The 16,827-nt window shown below is 30.2% G+C and overlaps 2 protein-coding genes across 3 annotated transcripts in view; one reads left to right on the forward strand and one right to left on the reverse strand.

Moving 5' to 3' along the window:
- Positions 1–1,794: 1,794 nt before the first annotated feature.
- Positions 1,795–12,517, reverse strand: LOC115880492 (ATP synthase mitochondrial F1 complex assembly factor 2). Its single transcript, XM_030897701.1, has 5 exons — positions 12,281–12,517; positions 12,033–12,226; positions 11,872–11,982; positions 2,128–2,308; positions 1,795–2,069 (listed from the first exon to the last, which is right to left on the reverse strand). Exons 1-5 carry the CDS (start codon positions 12,333–12,335, stop codon positions 1,816–1,818), a joined length of 795 nt encoding a protein of 264 aa, XP_030753561.1. The 5' UTR covers positions 12,336–12,517; the 3' UTR covers positions 1,795–1,815.
- A 371-nt stretch (positions 12,518–12,888) lies between these two features.
- The window catches only part of LOC115880489 (E3 ubiquitin-protein ligase Su(dx)), a 62,237-nt gene continuing 58,298 nt past the window's right edge, over positions 12,889–16,827 (forward strand). Inside the window, exons 1-2 of one of the 2 annotated variants that reach the window (XM_030897697.1) lie at positions 12,889–13,116; positions 13,191–13,307. In XM_030897697.1, coding sequence (XP_030753557.1) covers positions 13,247–13,307 — 61 coding nt within the window. In that variant the 5' untranslated portion in view covers positions 12,889–13,116; positions 13,191–13,246. The remainder of the gene's footprint in view (positions 13,117–13,190; positions 13,308–16,827) is intronic. The other variant, XM_030897696.1, reaches the window with a different exon arrangement.

Here is a 16,827-nt window from a genome sequence, read left to right on the forward strand (position 1 = left end):
TAGACGCAATGCGCAGATCAACATAAATAGAACGAAATTTTGCGTTCTCAGTTGCGCTACGGGAACGTTGTCCCTCTCTTTGCCATTTAATTTGCCAGTCTCTTTTTATTTGTTTGTCTATGCTTCAAATATGCGCACTAGTGATGGGCATTACGATTCTTTTTAGTGAATCGAATCACATGATTCAATTTCTCATATTGAATCGACTCCTACGATTCGTTAATTTGAACGAACACAATTGCACATGCACAATTTACGTTTCATAAAACAAGAATCGTAACTGGCACTACCAGCGATAATTTCATCGGAATATAACTTTAGGGACCAGAAAAAGAAATATACAGTTCTTTCATTTGTTTTTCAAAATATTGCAAATATAATAGATAATGCATGTAACAAAATTATGTTGCTTGTGATTTAATTGGGCTTCGAGTTTACAGATTTATTTAATAATATGGAAAAAACGGTGTACGCACATGCACAAAAAGTATGAAAGAAATTTGAATTCGAATGAAATTTTGAGGGTAAAAGTTACTATAAGTACATATTTTAATGCTAAAAAAGTGTCGATAGATACTTCAGAGAGGTGCATATGGGTTATCACTGGAATACTTTTCGAAAAGAAAACATGTACGCCACTGACTTTTCTTCTTTTGATAGCAAAACTGTATAGGCCGTTTAATGTCAATTAAAAGTTGTATCTTGATATTTTGTCGATTTCGATCTCCTTGATGAGATATACGCAATTTTATTAATCGCAATTAATAAAATTAAATTAAAAATAAAATTAATTAACATTATTTATTTTCTCTAATTTATTATTAAATATTATTACTATTAGTTGTAATTACTATTAGTCATTTGCTAACAGTTAATACAAAAGACCTAATTTTAAAAAGTTTTAACATCCTGTAATTTTGAAAATTATGTTTTTCCATACCCATATTTATAGGAACTTTTTTTCATATTTTTTGATGAATCAATAAGTACTTATTTAAAACTTTCGCAAGTTAATGATATTAAAATGTTTTAAAGGTTGCTATTACACTTGGAGGCTTGGATCAAAGCAAATTAATAAAATTGCGTTTTTCTCATCAAGGAGGCCGAAGTGGACAAAATATCAAGAGACAACTTAATCGCTAATCGCCTTTAATCGGCCTACACTATTTCTCTAACAATACAAAAAAAGTCAGTGGCGTACAGGCTTTTTTTTTTATAAAAACATTCCTATGATAACCCATATGCAGGGCCCTGGTGAATATGGCGACACTTTATTAGCATTAAAATATGTAGCATTTATATAGTAACTTTTACCCTCAAAATTTCATTGGAATCGCTAAAAGTACTTGGAAGAAAATTATAATAAATCGAAATAAGATTTTAACACCCTGTAGCCACGAAATAACGGACCTATGTTGTTATGAAAAATAAATCTTATTCTTACGTGAGGAATCTCGCCACGAGAGATGGCACACGTTTTTTGAAACACCCTGTATAATATAGCGGAAGTAAACTAAATGTATTGTATTGTCGAGGGTGCAACCACATTATCCTAAAAACGGCGTATCGGCGTAACGACCTTGAATTGATTTCCAGTAATTCTATTGGCTGAAATTTTTGACAGATAAAATTTCTGACAGATGAATTTTTCCGCCAATAGAATTACTGGAAATCTATTCAAGGTCGTTACGCTGTTACGCCGTTTTTAGGATAGTGTGGATGCACCCTGACAGTGTTCTGATGATGTAAAGAATAAAAAGTATTACACCAGTATTACTAAAAAAAAACAATATATTATATGTATATAATAAATGTCTATTTAGTTGTATTTTTTTCTTGTATATTTCGGTGTTGGGAATTGAAATATACAAAGATCATTACAGCAGCCAACCGAGATTGTAATTCCTGTTGATTTAAATCGTGTGCCCACTCAACACGGCCCCATCTTCCAGTTTGATATTCTTCTTCTAATCTAGACAAAAGGACTGCCTTTTCTGGTGTTAAAAACTTATCAATTAAAGCCAATGTCAAAATTACTGATTTTAACGTGTCAACGCCATACATAAACCCTAAAAAAGAATATCTTAAGATGCATTCCTATTTTTCGAATAGTAAATAATATTTTACCATTTACTGCAGCAAAATTGTAGGACATTAAATGTCTCATTATCTTTGCTTTATCATTATCACTAACTGGTGAAACATCCATTTGAACAGATTTTTTTACAGATACATTAAATTTTTTATTGAACCATTCTATAATCGGGTCCCATTCTGCTATTTGAAATCTTAATAAATCTTCGTCCTCCTATAAATTAATTAGAAATAATAATAAATTAAAAAATAATTTATTATATTTAAAGGTATTTCTTTCCATAAGTCCCATTTCCATAAGACACATTAATAGCAGCGAGAATTAAGACACATATTATGGTTACATAGTAAGTCAATATACAGGGTGGTCCGAACTGTATTCCGGAAACTTCGGCAGCATACTTCGTATAAATGTATGTCCTAAAATGCTTAGTTTTGGAGATACAGGGTGTAGAAGTTTCATTTTTATTCCGATTTTTTCCAAATAATTTATGAGGTAACGTCAGTATTTGGATGAAAATTGGTGTCTGGGAGTTTTTTGACATGAGAAATTTGATTTTCATATCAATATGACTCCTACTTGTAGAGGGCGCTACCCAAGGTTATTAAAAGTAATAATAATTTATTAGGTAAGGCCGTCTCGTAACTTTTGGACCAATAGGAGCGAAGCGGAATAGCATCCCTCTGACGTAGATAGAACGTATAAAATCATAGATAAAAGGAATAGAAAATAAAATGCAACCGACAAAGAGAGATAAATGGACAATAGAATAAAGAAAACACACATCAAACAACTGAAAACTATTGACGCCATACACTATAAACAATAAAGTAAACAATGAATATTGATTCGGAAATGCACTGTCGAACTGTGGGCAGTTTTTATCCCTTTATCTATGAGCGGTATCATTCCTATGACGTAGTAGATGACGTTTTCGATAATGGCGGATCGAGTTGCGAGACAACCTTACCTTTTAATAACCTGGGGCGCCACCTACATATTTTATAACTGGTTTGAAGAGTAATAACTTTTCGTCCATACCTGTATAAAACTACTAAGTAAAAAAATATACATTAACAACTTTTTTTGCATACAAAATGTATCTTGGTAGAAATCGCTACGAATAATGGTTCTCGAGATATTTGCAACGGAAATCATCAATACCTGTCATCATGGACATAAATTATACACGTTGACTAAATAGTTATTAGACTGAAATCATAAATTTGAAACTTTTTGTGCCAAAAGTTCTACAGAAACTGTTTAATTTAAAAAAAATAAAAATTTATTATTTCAGTCAAATAACTATACTCAACGTGTGCTTATTTTTTGTCAATAATGACATGTATTGACTATTTCCATTTTAAATATCTTGAGAACGGTTGCTCGTAGCGATTTTTACCAAGAGACATTTTTTACGTAGAAAGTCATGGAAATGTATATTTTTTCAATCAGTAGTTGTATACAGGTACGAACGAAAAGTTATTACTCTTCAAAACAGTTAAAACACATGTAGGTGGCGCCCTCTACAAATAGGAGTGTCATTTCTCGTGTCACAAAACTCCCAGACATCAATTTTCATCCAAATATTGACATTACTTCAGAAATCATTTGGAAAAAACCGAAATAAAAATGAAATTTCTACACCCTATATCTCTGAAACTAAGCATTTTGTGACATACATTTATACGAGCTTTTTTGCTTATTTTTATCTGCAGAATATGCTGCCGAAGTTTCCGGAATACAGTGCGGACCACCCTGTATATAAATTATGAATAAAATTAAGTATTGGATAGTTTTATTACAATGATTTAACTAAATGCACACGCATGATAAGGATTATTGTGTCATAGGAAACAAATTATACAGGGTCCGGCAATAGTGCGTCGGCCATCTGTAGCTCCTAGAATAAAAAAGTTGGGAATTTTGTTAAAGTGTAAACCTAAAGTATGTACAAGGATGTATTTCAGGAAAATATTTTAACTTCTATAGGGTGGCTCAAAAAAGTGTGAGTGGATCGGGATGATTTTCTTTAAATGGAACACCCTGTATATTAGGGCTGTAACGAGCCCTGTTTTTTAATTTGACCGAGTACCGAGTACTCGGCTAAAGGTAATGGCCGAGTAGTGGAATTGTCGGGTTTTTAATAGTCTTAACAGGTTATGCGACCTTTATCATTATATACTAATTATACAATACACCATAACATTATAATATTATATTTTATACATAATATAAATATATAATTTAATATTAAAGAAAGCTAGTTAAAATTCCCGGAATTTCCCGACCTTAAACCAATGATCTTGTTTGTTTTGCCTATGATTGGCGAGCGGCTGGGATTCCCCGACTACAAACCAATGACCTGGTTTGTTTTACTTCTGGAGATATTGTTTTATTCTGTGGGTCCCCATGCAAACTGATATTTCTAATGTGCTGGATTCTGAATTGATTCTTTTAAGGTACGGTGGCGACGTTGATTTTGTTTTAAGCAAATCTTATATGTGAAACTTAAAAGTGACAAATAATTCAAACAATTAATAATACCCTTTAAAGTTATATTAAAATGAGTGACAGTGCTGACCTCTTTTAGATTATAAGTATTTAATTATTATTTCACTGTGTTTGTGTTATTACTTATACCCTTGTTTATATATTAATAGTTAGTCAATGAGCCTGTATAAGTCGATGCTGCCAACTGGTGGCAGAAATTAAAACGTAAAAAGGGGCGGAGACTATTGAATTTGGCAAAGAAGTAGGGACTAGGAATTCTTCGAATTTAATTCTCGGTAAAGAATAAAAATATCTTATCTGATTCGAACCGAATTTATACCTCAAAGGACATGGATTTATATTTATTTTGATTTTCATGGCCACTTGTTGGATACTAAAGTATTATTTTATGTATATAAATATTTTATTTTTAGATGGATAATTAAAGAATATAATATGAAACTATACCTACCTACGTCTGTAACTTTGTAAAAAGTGTGGCGAATTTAACATAATGTTTTTTTTACATGTAACATCCTATTTTATTTTAGATTCTGCGTAAAATTCTATTACTTTTTTTACGTATATTTCTTGAATAATGGTGTAACCTAAAACTAGTTTTGTAATATTTCAATTTGTTGATGAAGAAAAAATATTAGATATTTATATGTAGATATTTAAGGTAGAGCTACAGGGTGTTTAATATATGTTTTTGAAATTCGACTACGTATTTAAAATAGAAAAATATCTGCAGATTCTTTCAATGACGCAGCCTATACTGAGTGTTTTTTCAAAAGCGATTCACCTCCTATAACTTTTTATTTTTTCAGATAAAAAAATTAAATTCAGGGTTTACCAAATTCGGAATGTTAGTAGGTAAGTATATGACATAAATCGAGATTGATTCGTATTCCGTTAGTTTCGGTCACTTCCTGTTTCACCGGAAATGTATACGAGTACAACATTTGATTTTTAAATGGTACCCTCGGTATTTTTTATACTTTATTTGATAGAAAATGACATTCTGAATAGAATGACATATATCATATGTCAACTTTTGACATTTTCAATTAAAAAAAATAGCATTTTAAAATTCAATCTAGTGTCATGGCTGTGTTAAAACCATTAATTTTTAATCAAGGAGCTTCGGAAAAATTGATTTGATCGTCTAATATTTTTTGTCTTTTCCTTTTTGGTACCTGGTAAATAGGTAATTTGGTACCACACACTTCGTATATCGAGTCAAACTGTCGTTACCTTTACAACCGGTTACATGTTGTTTTTTATCATGGCACTCTAGATTGTAATTTAAAATACAATTTTTTTGAGTAAATATGTCAAAAGTTGACATTAAATCATTCTATTCACAATGCCATATTCTGTCAAATAAAGTAAAAAAATACCGACGGTACCATTTAAAAACCAAGTTGTAGTCATTTCAGGTGAAACAAGAAATAACCGAAACTAATTGAATACGTCAATCAAGCCACGTTTGAAAAACACCCGGTATATTATAATTTCTTCTGATAGATTTTACAAAATTCTTCAATTTCTATTAATAATGTCATATAACTATATAAATTACTTTAATGCTTAATAATAAATAATTTTTGTTTTGTCATGGCAAAACTTGTTATAGTGTAAATGAAGTAAAAGAAGGATAAAAGTTGAAAAATTCAGAACAGATTGCAAGCTGTATAGAGTATAGATGTACTTAATATACTTTCTTAACAAATGTTGAAAGGTTTTGTAAAAGCACTAGAAAAAATAATAATATATAGGATCAGCCAAAAAAATCTGTTTGAACACAGTGTAGCATCTAACTCCAAGTATTTTTACATATATCTTTTTCTTCACCTCTGTAAAACACTCCTACCAAATTTGGGTAGCCCAACTTCGGAAACAACTGACAATTATGTAACATAGGAATAATTTTTTTGCAAATACTAACGTTATTTATAAAAAAAAGTTATAGAATTTTAGGCAGAATCGAAAATAAAATAAAAGTTATAAATAAGAGTTTTGCATTAAAAAACATGTTACATTATATCCACCACATTTTTTGAAGCACCCATTATACTCAAAAATAATATTTGAACTGTGTCTCTTAAGATTCTCTATACCCTTTTTTTGAATTCCCAAAACAAACGAGATAAGTAACTTTATTTATTTCCTGATATCTCATTTTATAATATTTCGGCAGAATCAATCAGGTATCTTATTTTTATAATTATTAGAAATAAATCGGATTTAAAGGATAAGGGATATGTAAGTGTATACCATACGATAAAAAAAACGGCATCAGAGGTGGCTTGGAAATTAATATCGATGTCATATATTTGTACGTAAACAAATAGACGCCGTTTTTTTTCGCTCATACCGTATAAGAAAACAAATTTAATAAAACAACCGCATTTATTAATATATGTATATAGATTTACATGGTATGAAAAATTCGCATTATAATCTCTGAAGGTCCTACCATGGTCCCACCAATGGTTGGTTAAAGTGGCGAGTACGACCACTTCGCAGTCACACCTATAATAATTTAATAAAATATGAATATAATAAACAAACTTATTTCTTGTAGATTTTTTAAAAGCGAGTTATATGTGTTAAGTGGTTTTTGATTATTTTAGACTAATTTTTTTAGACATATGATTATTTTAGACCAAATTGTCTGCCCACTCAAACGTCTTTCAAAATTATAATGTGGGAAATTCTTAATATGTTTTAATTGGGAATACTTTTAGAAAGTTTCATTTTCACCAAACAAAACTACGTACTTATGTATAATAAATTGCAGTATAATCAACTATAATGCATGATATATACTGGTGGCGTCAAAACTAGATGTTGGGTTTTTCTCGATTATTTCAAAGAGAACTCCACATTTTATGACATAAACGTAGTTTTTTCCAACTTTGTTTTGAAAAATAATTTTTAAATCCAAATAATCGATATTTATACAGTAATGTCCTCTTTTGGAATACATAATTATTATTTGCTGCAGCGATAAAATAAATAATATTTACTGATACGCCAAGTAAAAAAATAATTAGGAAATTATTTTAGGCATCTAATTCTTAATTTTTGTCGCTGATAAATATGTAGATACATCACTTTTAACGACAAACCTACTAATAAAAATTGCGAAAAACAAATCATGTTTATTCTCAAAGAGACAATTATTGAGAACAATCCAATAACTATTAATCTGGGATATAGATCTTAACAAAACAAAAGTTGGATAAAAGATTTGTTGATTTATGATATAAAATACAGTGTTCCATTTGAAATAGCAAAGAAAAATATAATATATAGTTTTGACTCATCCTGTATATAATACAAAAAAAATAATATAAAGAAAATTTAATCATATAAATAATTTAGGAATTTAGCATATTTTTATATAATTATATGAAGAGAACATTACCTTAAATTAGTTCCAGTAAAAAACTTCCATATTACTTATTTTTAACTTAGAAAGGGCTTTAAATATATATTTTATTATATAAACAAAAAAATTTAATCCAAAAATGGTCAAAATGAACTCTATACGATTACGACATTATAGTATTTTCTGGAATGACAATTTTTTGACAAATTCACCAAGAAAAAATAAAAAATATAGCTTTTCTTTTGACAAACTATACAACTCTAAAGTAAATATGTATTTAAATCTACGAATCATCCTGTATATCTATAAAAATACCTCCCTGTCAAATTTACGCTACTTTTGCATGCAAGCATACCTATTTTACAAAAATATGATTTGAGTGAAAATATAAAATAGGAAATCTGATATGAAGCTTTATCTAAACACAGGGTTGAGTGTAGATAAACAATATTTTACGTTATTAATTAAGAAAAATTATAAAATACACAATATATCTGACAGTTCCAAAAAAGCAAAGTAAGAAATGAAACATAATTTATAGCATAAAATCAGTATTTTTTAAATTTTTAAGTCAACTGGCCATTATCGTTTAATCTATCTATCAATCTATCAAATTTAATGTTTATTATTAAACTTATCTCAGACTCTCTATGAGGTAAAACTCTAAGATAAAAACTCTAAAAACCAAGAGTGATTTAAAACAAATTTATATAAATTTAGAAATAAATATGAACAGTATTTACTCACCTGTAATACAGATCCTTTTTGTTATAATAATAATGTCTAAATATGTTTCAAAATATTATCCAGCAGGTACAAAATACACATTACACATCACGTAAACACAACACATAAAACTCATAAAATAATAGTTTGTAATCCAAATATTCAAAAATACTGTTTCGTTTCTTCGTGAGGGACGAAAAAATTTATTTTTTTAATTATTTAGATATGCATTAAGGTATATTTCAACTCAAAAGCTTATAAATAATTATTTTTTAAGACATAACCTAAACGAAACGAAATCAGAAGTCGAGAAAGATAAAGAAAACTGCCGAATTTAGAAACGAATGTGACTTTTTTTCCTTTTTTCTTGTCACAGTTGAAACAAACAAGGATAAAGCTATTTTCGTAAAACATGCGTGAAACGTGCTAATAAGTAGCCCAATAGATGTGACCTCGCGCCCTTCCATTTTTGAACGATGGGCGGGTTTAACGGATTCCCCTCAAAGAAAATCGTAGGGGAATACAAAAATGCAGAGCGGGCAAGGCGCCATCTACAGGACAGGATTTTACTAAGCCCTCATTGTATATCTATTTATACATAATCAAGGCTTATACTTATTATTGTTACTTTGCTAAAATACATTAATTAAAGTTATGAATAACTTTTTGTTTATTTTATTATTTGCCACGGTGAGTCTCATTTCTATCTGTTTTGGACATGCATAAATGGATTGTTTCTATTACTATACTTTACTCGGCCTACTCGGCCGAGCACCGAGTACATACTACTCGGTTAAAATTCTGGCCGAGCACCGAACTACTCGGTACTCGGTGCAGCCCTACTGTATATTATTGCATTTTTGGCTTCCTCTCACATCACTTTACATAATCCATATATTTTTCAACCTTCATTAAAAAAAATTATTACAAATACAAGAACTGTCCAGAAATCAAAACTATATTAGGTATTTACTTTAGATGGTCTATACTTAATTTTACTATAAATATCGTAATCTTAAATCATACTGGATGTTCAAAATTCATTCCAAATCAAACCAAACTTTCTAAAATATAAAATAATTTTTCTTTGTTTTTTTTAAATGGAACACATTATATATTAATTTTTTAATAGATGGATAATTAAAAAATAAACATTTTTGTATTTATAGTATTTCAAAATTTGTAAGGGTTTCGCAGATATACGCAGTATTGTTTCATATGGCTCTATCAACGATAAAATCGAGAGAAAAATCATTGGGTGGATATGATAAAAATTTACTATAGGAAATGCCATATGCAATATAAAACCGCGAATATCTGCGAAACCGTTAACAATTTTAGAATACTCTAAATACAAAAATTGTTCATTTTTTAATTCTCCATCTAGTGAAAAAATAATATACATTGTGTTCCATTTAAAAAAACGAAGAAAAGTGATTTTATATTTTAGAAAGTTTGGCGTAGAGTTTGGAACACCCTGTATGATTTACGATTACCATATCTATAGCAAGATAAGTACAGACCATCTAAAGTAAAGACGTAACATAGTTTTAATTTCAGGACAGTATTTGTATTTTTAATATAATTGTTTTAAGAAAGGCTGAAAAATACATTTTTTATTTATTTATTAATATCTCTGAAACTATCGAAATATATTTACTCATATCTTAGGATTATGTAAAGTGATCTAAAAAGAAGCCAAAAATGTAATAATATACAGGGCGTTCCGTTTAAAAAAAATCATCCCGATCCACTCACACTTTTTTGAGCCACCCTATAGAAGTTAAAATAATTTCCTGGAATACATCCTAGAACATACTTTAGATTTCTACTTAATAAAAATTCTTAAATTTTTTATTCTAGTAGCTACAGATGCCCGACGCACTATTGCCGGACCCTGTATAATTATTAAAGCAGAAAGATAATGTAATAATTGCTTTGAATAAGAAGACTAAGGAAGGAGCATATCAAAAATCTTAGGTACACCGCGATGGGCCTCAAATATGGCCGACTTAAATTCCGGTTTATCAGTGTCCTTCTAATTTTATTTAAAAAATGTAAAACTATGATGTAGGCTCAATATGATGATGACTCAATAATTTGTTGTTTTATTTTACGTTGTGAATAAATGTTGGTAGTTATTAAAATTGTTATAAAAATATATAATTCTAATAAAAATAGATAAGTTATAATAAGTATTTATTAACACAAACATCCTATACGCTACTGAAGCAGGTAAGTCAAATTAACGTATCTAAATTCTTTGTCATCTAATCTTTGACAAGTAATAAATAAAAGCTAAAATGCAAGAAAAATATATAATTTAGTTAATTTAAGTAAATTTCATAAATGATCGGTTTACTACACGTATGTATATTATATAGTCACTTACTAGAGCGAAAAGTTGTTCCATTATTTCACTCAATTTTTGCCGAGATCTACCGCACGCTACACAACCAACTATTTTAGAGTCTTTTTCGATAAATCGCGATAGTGTCACTGTTAATTTAAGTTCTGCCACAATTTCCATCTAGATTTACTACCTTTATACAACTATCAGTAGTAGAATAAATAATAAATAACATAAAATAAGCTCCGTAAAGACTGACAAATCCACAAAATTTCAAATCAAATTCAAATGTGTCAAATGAATCGTCAAACAGAACTGTCAAGGATCCCCACCCTAGAGTGCTTTTATGGTGCTTTTTCCGCCCACCATGCATGAATACATGGATAGCATTATGCTCCTTCCTTAGTCTTCTTATTCAAAGAATAATTGAAATCAGGGAAAGTCTGTCAAAATGTCATGGAAGATTTTGACAGATAGCATCCAAAATATGACAGAAAATACAGTTTACGTCTGCATTAAAATGCCAGACACAACTGTCACTGTTATATGTATATCCTCTCGTTGGACAGACTATATCTATGAACAAAGCTATTAATTGTTTATAGGTACTGCATACATTAAAACGCTGTAAAACTCTGAATTTAGCTTTAAGGTGAGATTACATGCATCCGTCTTGCATTGTCTGTCGTTCCATCATTCCAATCATAGTTAAGTGTAAGCTGTCATTTATCAAATAAACCAATAAAATTCCATAGTCAGGAAGTGACACAACACAAGTCAGATGCATAGAAACCTTCACTTACTTACATTTGCTTGAAATAAAACAGTATCGGTATCTAGATAATTTACAATATAATTAACTATATCCAACTTTCCAAAATTATTAGGGTTATCAATTATGGTGTTACATAATGTTGTCTAAAATAATCGTTTTAAATAAGAATTAAGAGCTATTTTGCAACTCACACAATATGCATATTGCTTTGTACTATTTTGTTTTTCTGAGCATTCCATTCAGTCGCAACTGCTAAAGCCAAAGGCTCACTGTCCACTGTAAATAATTTACCATTTGGTGTCTTTAATTTCCGTTGATCTAAGATTATCTCATACTTTCCATCACTTTTTAATATACCCGTACTTTTATAGAACCGGCTTCGAGTTGCTAGAAGTAACTAATTAGTTGTAACATAAACCTGTTAATTTGAATTCGTTGTACCAAATGTCCTAAAGAAAACTTGTCTTCCACATTTAACAACGCTGCATAGAGACATCCTTAAAATAGCATACAATGATGGCAAAATTGCAATACAGTTATCACCTTGTTATCACTATCAAGAATATTATTTTAACCCCCGGAAGCCCCTGGATCCATAAAATAAAAGATGTAAATTGTAAATGAGTAATGTGATGTAAACATACACAACCGTCAAACGGTCAACGGCACGTCAACGGTCTACAAAAAAAGGGTTACGTATTAATCTTCTTCTTTTTTTTTATAATTAATTGAAAGGTTTAAACTACTAAGACTATCCGGCCTGTTACTAAGATACCACCCTCAGTCTTGAGTTTTGGTTGAGTGAAAAGTTGAGAGTTAATCCCTGCCTGGGTGAAATATAAAATAGAATCCGCCTTAGCGACCTACTACCTGCTTATGGAGTGTAGAGGTAGAGGTACACCTACTTATCCTACTAAGTACATCAAATAAGTACATCCTCCTCTTGTCCAATTCTACTTGACCATTGTACTTGACAGTATCTTGACAGGTTAATTTTGCTTTTGACACTTGTATTGACATATATATCATATCTATAATCTATGGCCAGTGTTTGACATTTGACACATGATTTTTTAGAAATTTTTGATAGCTACAAATAAAATAAATAGTTGTAGAAAAGGGATCGTTTCCCATTCCCATAATCGAAACTAATTGTTTGCAAAAAGATGTTTTTTTTATGTAATAATATGTGGAGCGCCTTAAAAGCTTAGAGCTTCTTACTAAAGCTTGATTCCAAAGTTTATGGATTTTAAAGAGAGACGTCATTTTGTATGCAGGTAAAGTTATCAATTCTATGAATTTAAAAATAGACTTGCAGTTATTTTTTTGCTAATTGTCTTTTATTTTTTAGTTTAAATTGAATCTTGTTGTTGATGAAGCATAATCATAATATTAGAGTTGCGTAAAATGGATCAATCGTCAACCGAAGTGGCAGGTGGATCTGGTTTCCATCAAATTTGTTTAACAGGTATTTTTTTTCAATTTAATATAATTTAAAATCTATTTTTAATTATATCAAGATAAGATAAGAGTATATTCGTTATTGTTTTAACTAAATGGATTTTATTAATTTTGATATCTTTTTTCCTTGGGCAAAATAAAATATCTCATGATGGACTTGTAAAGATGTACGAGATGTCACAACATCTCGTACAAATAATAATTATTATAATTTTCTTCCAAGTGCTTTTAGCGGTTTGCATGAAATTTTGATGGTAATTGGTTAAAGTGCAACATATTTTAATGCTAAAAAAGTGTTAACATATTCACCAGTACCAGTGCATATATGGGTTACCACTGGAATATTTTTCTGAATAAAAATATGTCCGCTACTGACCTTTTTCTTGTTACCAAAATTGTGTAGATCGTTAAATGATGATTAAAAGTTGTCTCTGGATTTTGTCAATTTCGGCCTCCTTGATGATGTAAAAGCAGTTTAATTAATTTGCCTTTATCCAATCCTAATAGCAACCTTTAAAAAAGTCATTAACTTGCTAAAATGTTAAAAAACACTCACTTATTCCTAATCAAAAAATATGAAAAAAAGTTCCTATAAACATGGATGTGGAAATGCATAGTTTGTGTAGGATGCTAAAACTTAAAAAAATAGCCCTTTTGTTATTATCTTAAATACCATTACCATTAGTTTTTTGGGCAATTTGTTGTAGATAGAACTGTACATCAGTGTTATACATTTTAATAAAATTTAGTAATAAATTACATTAAATAAATAGTTTATTAATTTTTTATTATAATTAATAAAATTGCTTATCTCATAGAGGAGATCGGATCGGACAAAACATCAAGATACAACTTTTAATCTGCATTAAATGGCCTACACAATTTTGCAAACAAGAGGGAAAAATGTCAGTGGCGCACATGTTTTTTTAGAAAAATATTTTTCGTTAGTATCCTTGGGTTGTAGGAAGTTTTCTGCGCTTGCTGAGTTAGGTTTTAGGTATCTCTCCAGATGATTTTATGCAAAAATTGTATTAGACTTGTTTGAGGAGGCGTTAAAGTTGTATTCTCGTCTAGAATTTCGTTTTATTTGGAATAGGCATCTAAAAGTTATTTGCAAAAATCTGCCTTCATATTACTAAAAAATTATAATACAGTCCAGAGAAAGCTACAATTAAAATACGAGCCAAAATATGATTTTGTCATTGTCAAATTCGATGTCATATTTCTTTTTGTTTACAAGAATTTCTGTGCTTTGAAAAAGGTGGGTAATTTTTTTTCTCAATTGGAATAATCATCTACAAAATAACTAGTTGAACTGAGAATAGTATTCGCGGCGTATGACTTGTTTGCTGTTCATTACTCGATCACTTGAAGGCTTCGCTCATACCACAGACATCCACAATAATTCAAGGGATAATTGAAAGATTTGTAACACAAGGAACTTTATTAAACTATACTAATTAATAAAATGTTTACATAATTCCCCATTCACAGCCACACAATACTCCAAATGATAGTGAAATTCACACCTCACAATACAGAACTTAAGGGCAGAATTTTTAGCATTCCACAGAGGTGTCGTTTTCAGTCCATCTAAATTTCTGTATTTAATATGCCTATAAACACATATTAATACATAATATAAAATAAAACACAAGATCCCGTCTTACCCCTAGTTCCCCTAATTTTATTAACGTAACATACGCATGTTATGCAGTGGCGGCTCGTGACCCGTGTGACTGGGTAGGCGACATTTTAGTTGCGTCTATTTGCCCTCCCCCCCTAATTTACATTATACTCTAGCTCAGTTGAAAATATATGTTATCTCTGGGTTAAAAATATAGCTCAAAAATATTTAGGACAAAACTAAAGCAAAAATAACAGCATTCAACCTAATGACATAATGTACAAGTATAGTTTTTATTAATCTATTTTATCTATTATTTTCTTTATCTATTACTATGGAGTCACTATGGAGTACATCATAGATTTTTATTTTATCTTTATTTATTTACAAGGTGCCCGGTGGCGTAGAGGTACAGGCTCTCGTCTACCAATCTCAAGGTAGTGGGTTCGAATCCTACACCCGGCATTCCATCAGCCGACTATTTTTATTAAAATAAAAATAGTTTGGGTACCTAGGGCGACTCAGCCTTAAATGAGTACTTGGGATTCACAATCCTGAGGTAATAATAGGCGGTTGAAGCGTAGAGTGCTAGCCACAACCACAACCTTCCTTGTATACCGAACGACTCTAGCATGGCAAGCTGTACCTTGCTAGTCCCAAGGCGTCAAACGCTATATACGGGAGCTATTATTATTATATTTCTTTACGCAAACTTAAAAATTGGTAGTATTGAGAGAAAGAATAATTATGTTTTATATATTTAATTGATGAGTCGGTCTCTTAATAAAGAAAAGTTATTTATTATTATATCAGTAAAATCATCAGATTGTTGAAGAGCTGTGAAAAGATCTTTTTAGATTGAAAGTAAGGCAAGTGGCGATAAACGTTTATTTTTCATGAAATCTCAACTATAAATTTTAATGCATTTCAAACATGAAAAATGTCTCTTAACCTAAGTACTTGTAAATGGTGTAGTAACAAACAAAACAAACAATTTGAAAGCCTCTGGAAATATATTTCCAGGATTATTCTCCTTAAATTATTTTATGCTCGAAATTATCATATCTATTATTAATACCTGCAATTTATTCATTAATTTATGTTGGTCAATAACATTTTTTGTTTGTTAAATCACTATTAAATGCGTTGGAAATGTATCAATATAACAAGTTTGTTAAATCAGATGATAAATGCGTTGGAATTTTTTATAGGATTCTTTAAATTTCGGATCCGCAAGAGATAAATAAAAATAATTGAGACATACGAGTACCTATCTGCAAACCTTATTTCTAAATGTATAACAATGTTATCTAATATTTCATAAAATAAAATTCTCAAAGATATTTGACTTTGCCGCTTTTATTAACATATCGAATTGAAATAGCACAGAGACTTTTCTGTAATATCTGTTGTATCGTCTTCTTGCACCGAATAAAATAACGCGCTTTTTTATTTCGGATTCTTTTATTTCTGTGGCGTGTCCTGAAATACAACCGGTTATATAATTTTTAATAATCTCGGACAAGCCCGAAAAAATGTTTCCAATTTGCTTTAAACGTTTTTTTTTAATTTTCATATAAAAGTTTTAAATGCTACGTATAATGAATCATATGAAATATCCTCTTAACGAAATGTGATATATCTCCTTATGAAAATCCGGAATATCCCCTTAACATCTAAGCCTACCGAGCCTCCACGACTTCATGCGAAGGCGACCGGAGATTTCGCCTAAGCCCGGCCTTAATATGATGCAAATCCGACTTACGTCGCATCGCTACCGTACGATGAGTTAGACAGAAATAGAAGACTGCCGTACGTCGTGCATCGACTCTGATAGTAGGCGATGTAGAAATCGCCGAACAAAGGCACTCCAACGCAGTGTTAGCAACTCCGGGATTTA

Source organism: Sitophilus oryzae, unplaced genomic scaffold (genome assembly GCF_002938485.1).
Source record: "Sitophilus oryzae breed Bouriz unplaced genomic scaffold, Soryzae_2.0 scaffold_1625_pilon_pilon, whole genome shotgun sequence".
Classification (NCBI taxonomy): Eukaryota; Metazoa; Arthropoda; class Insecta; order Coleoptera; family Curculionidae; genus Sitophilus; species Sitophilus oryzae.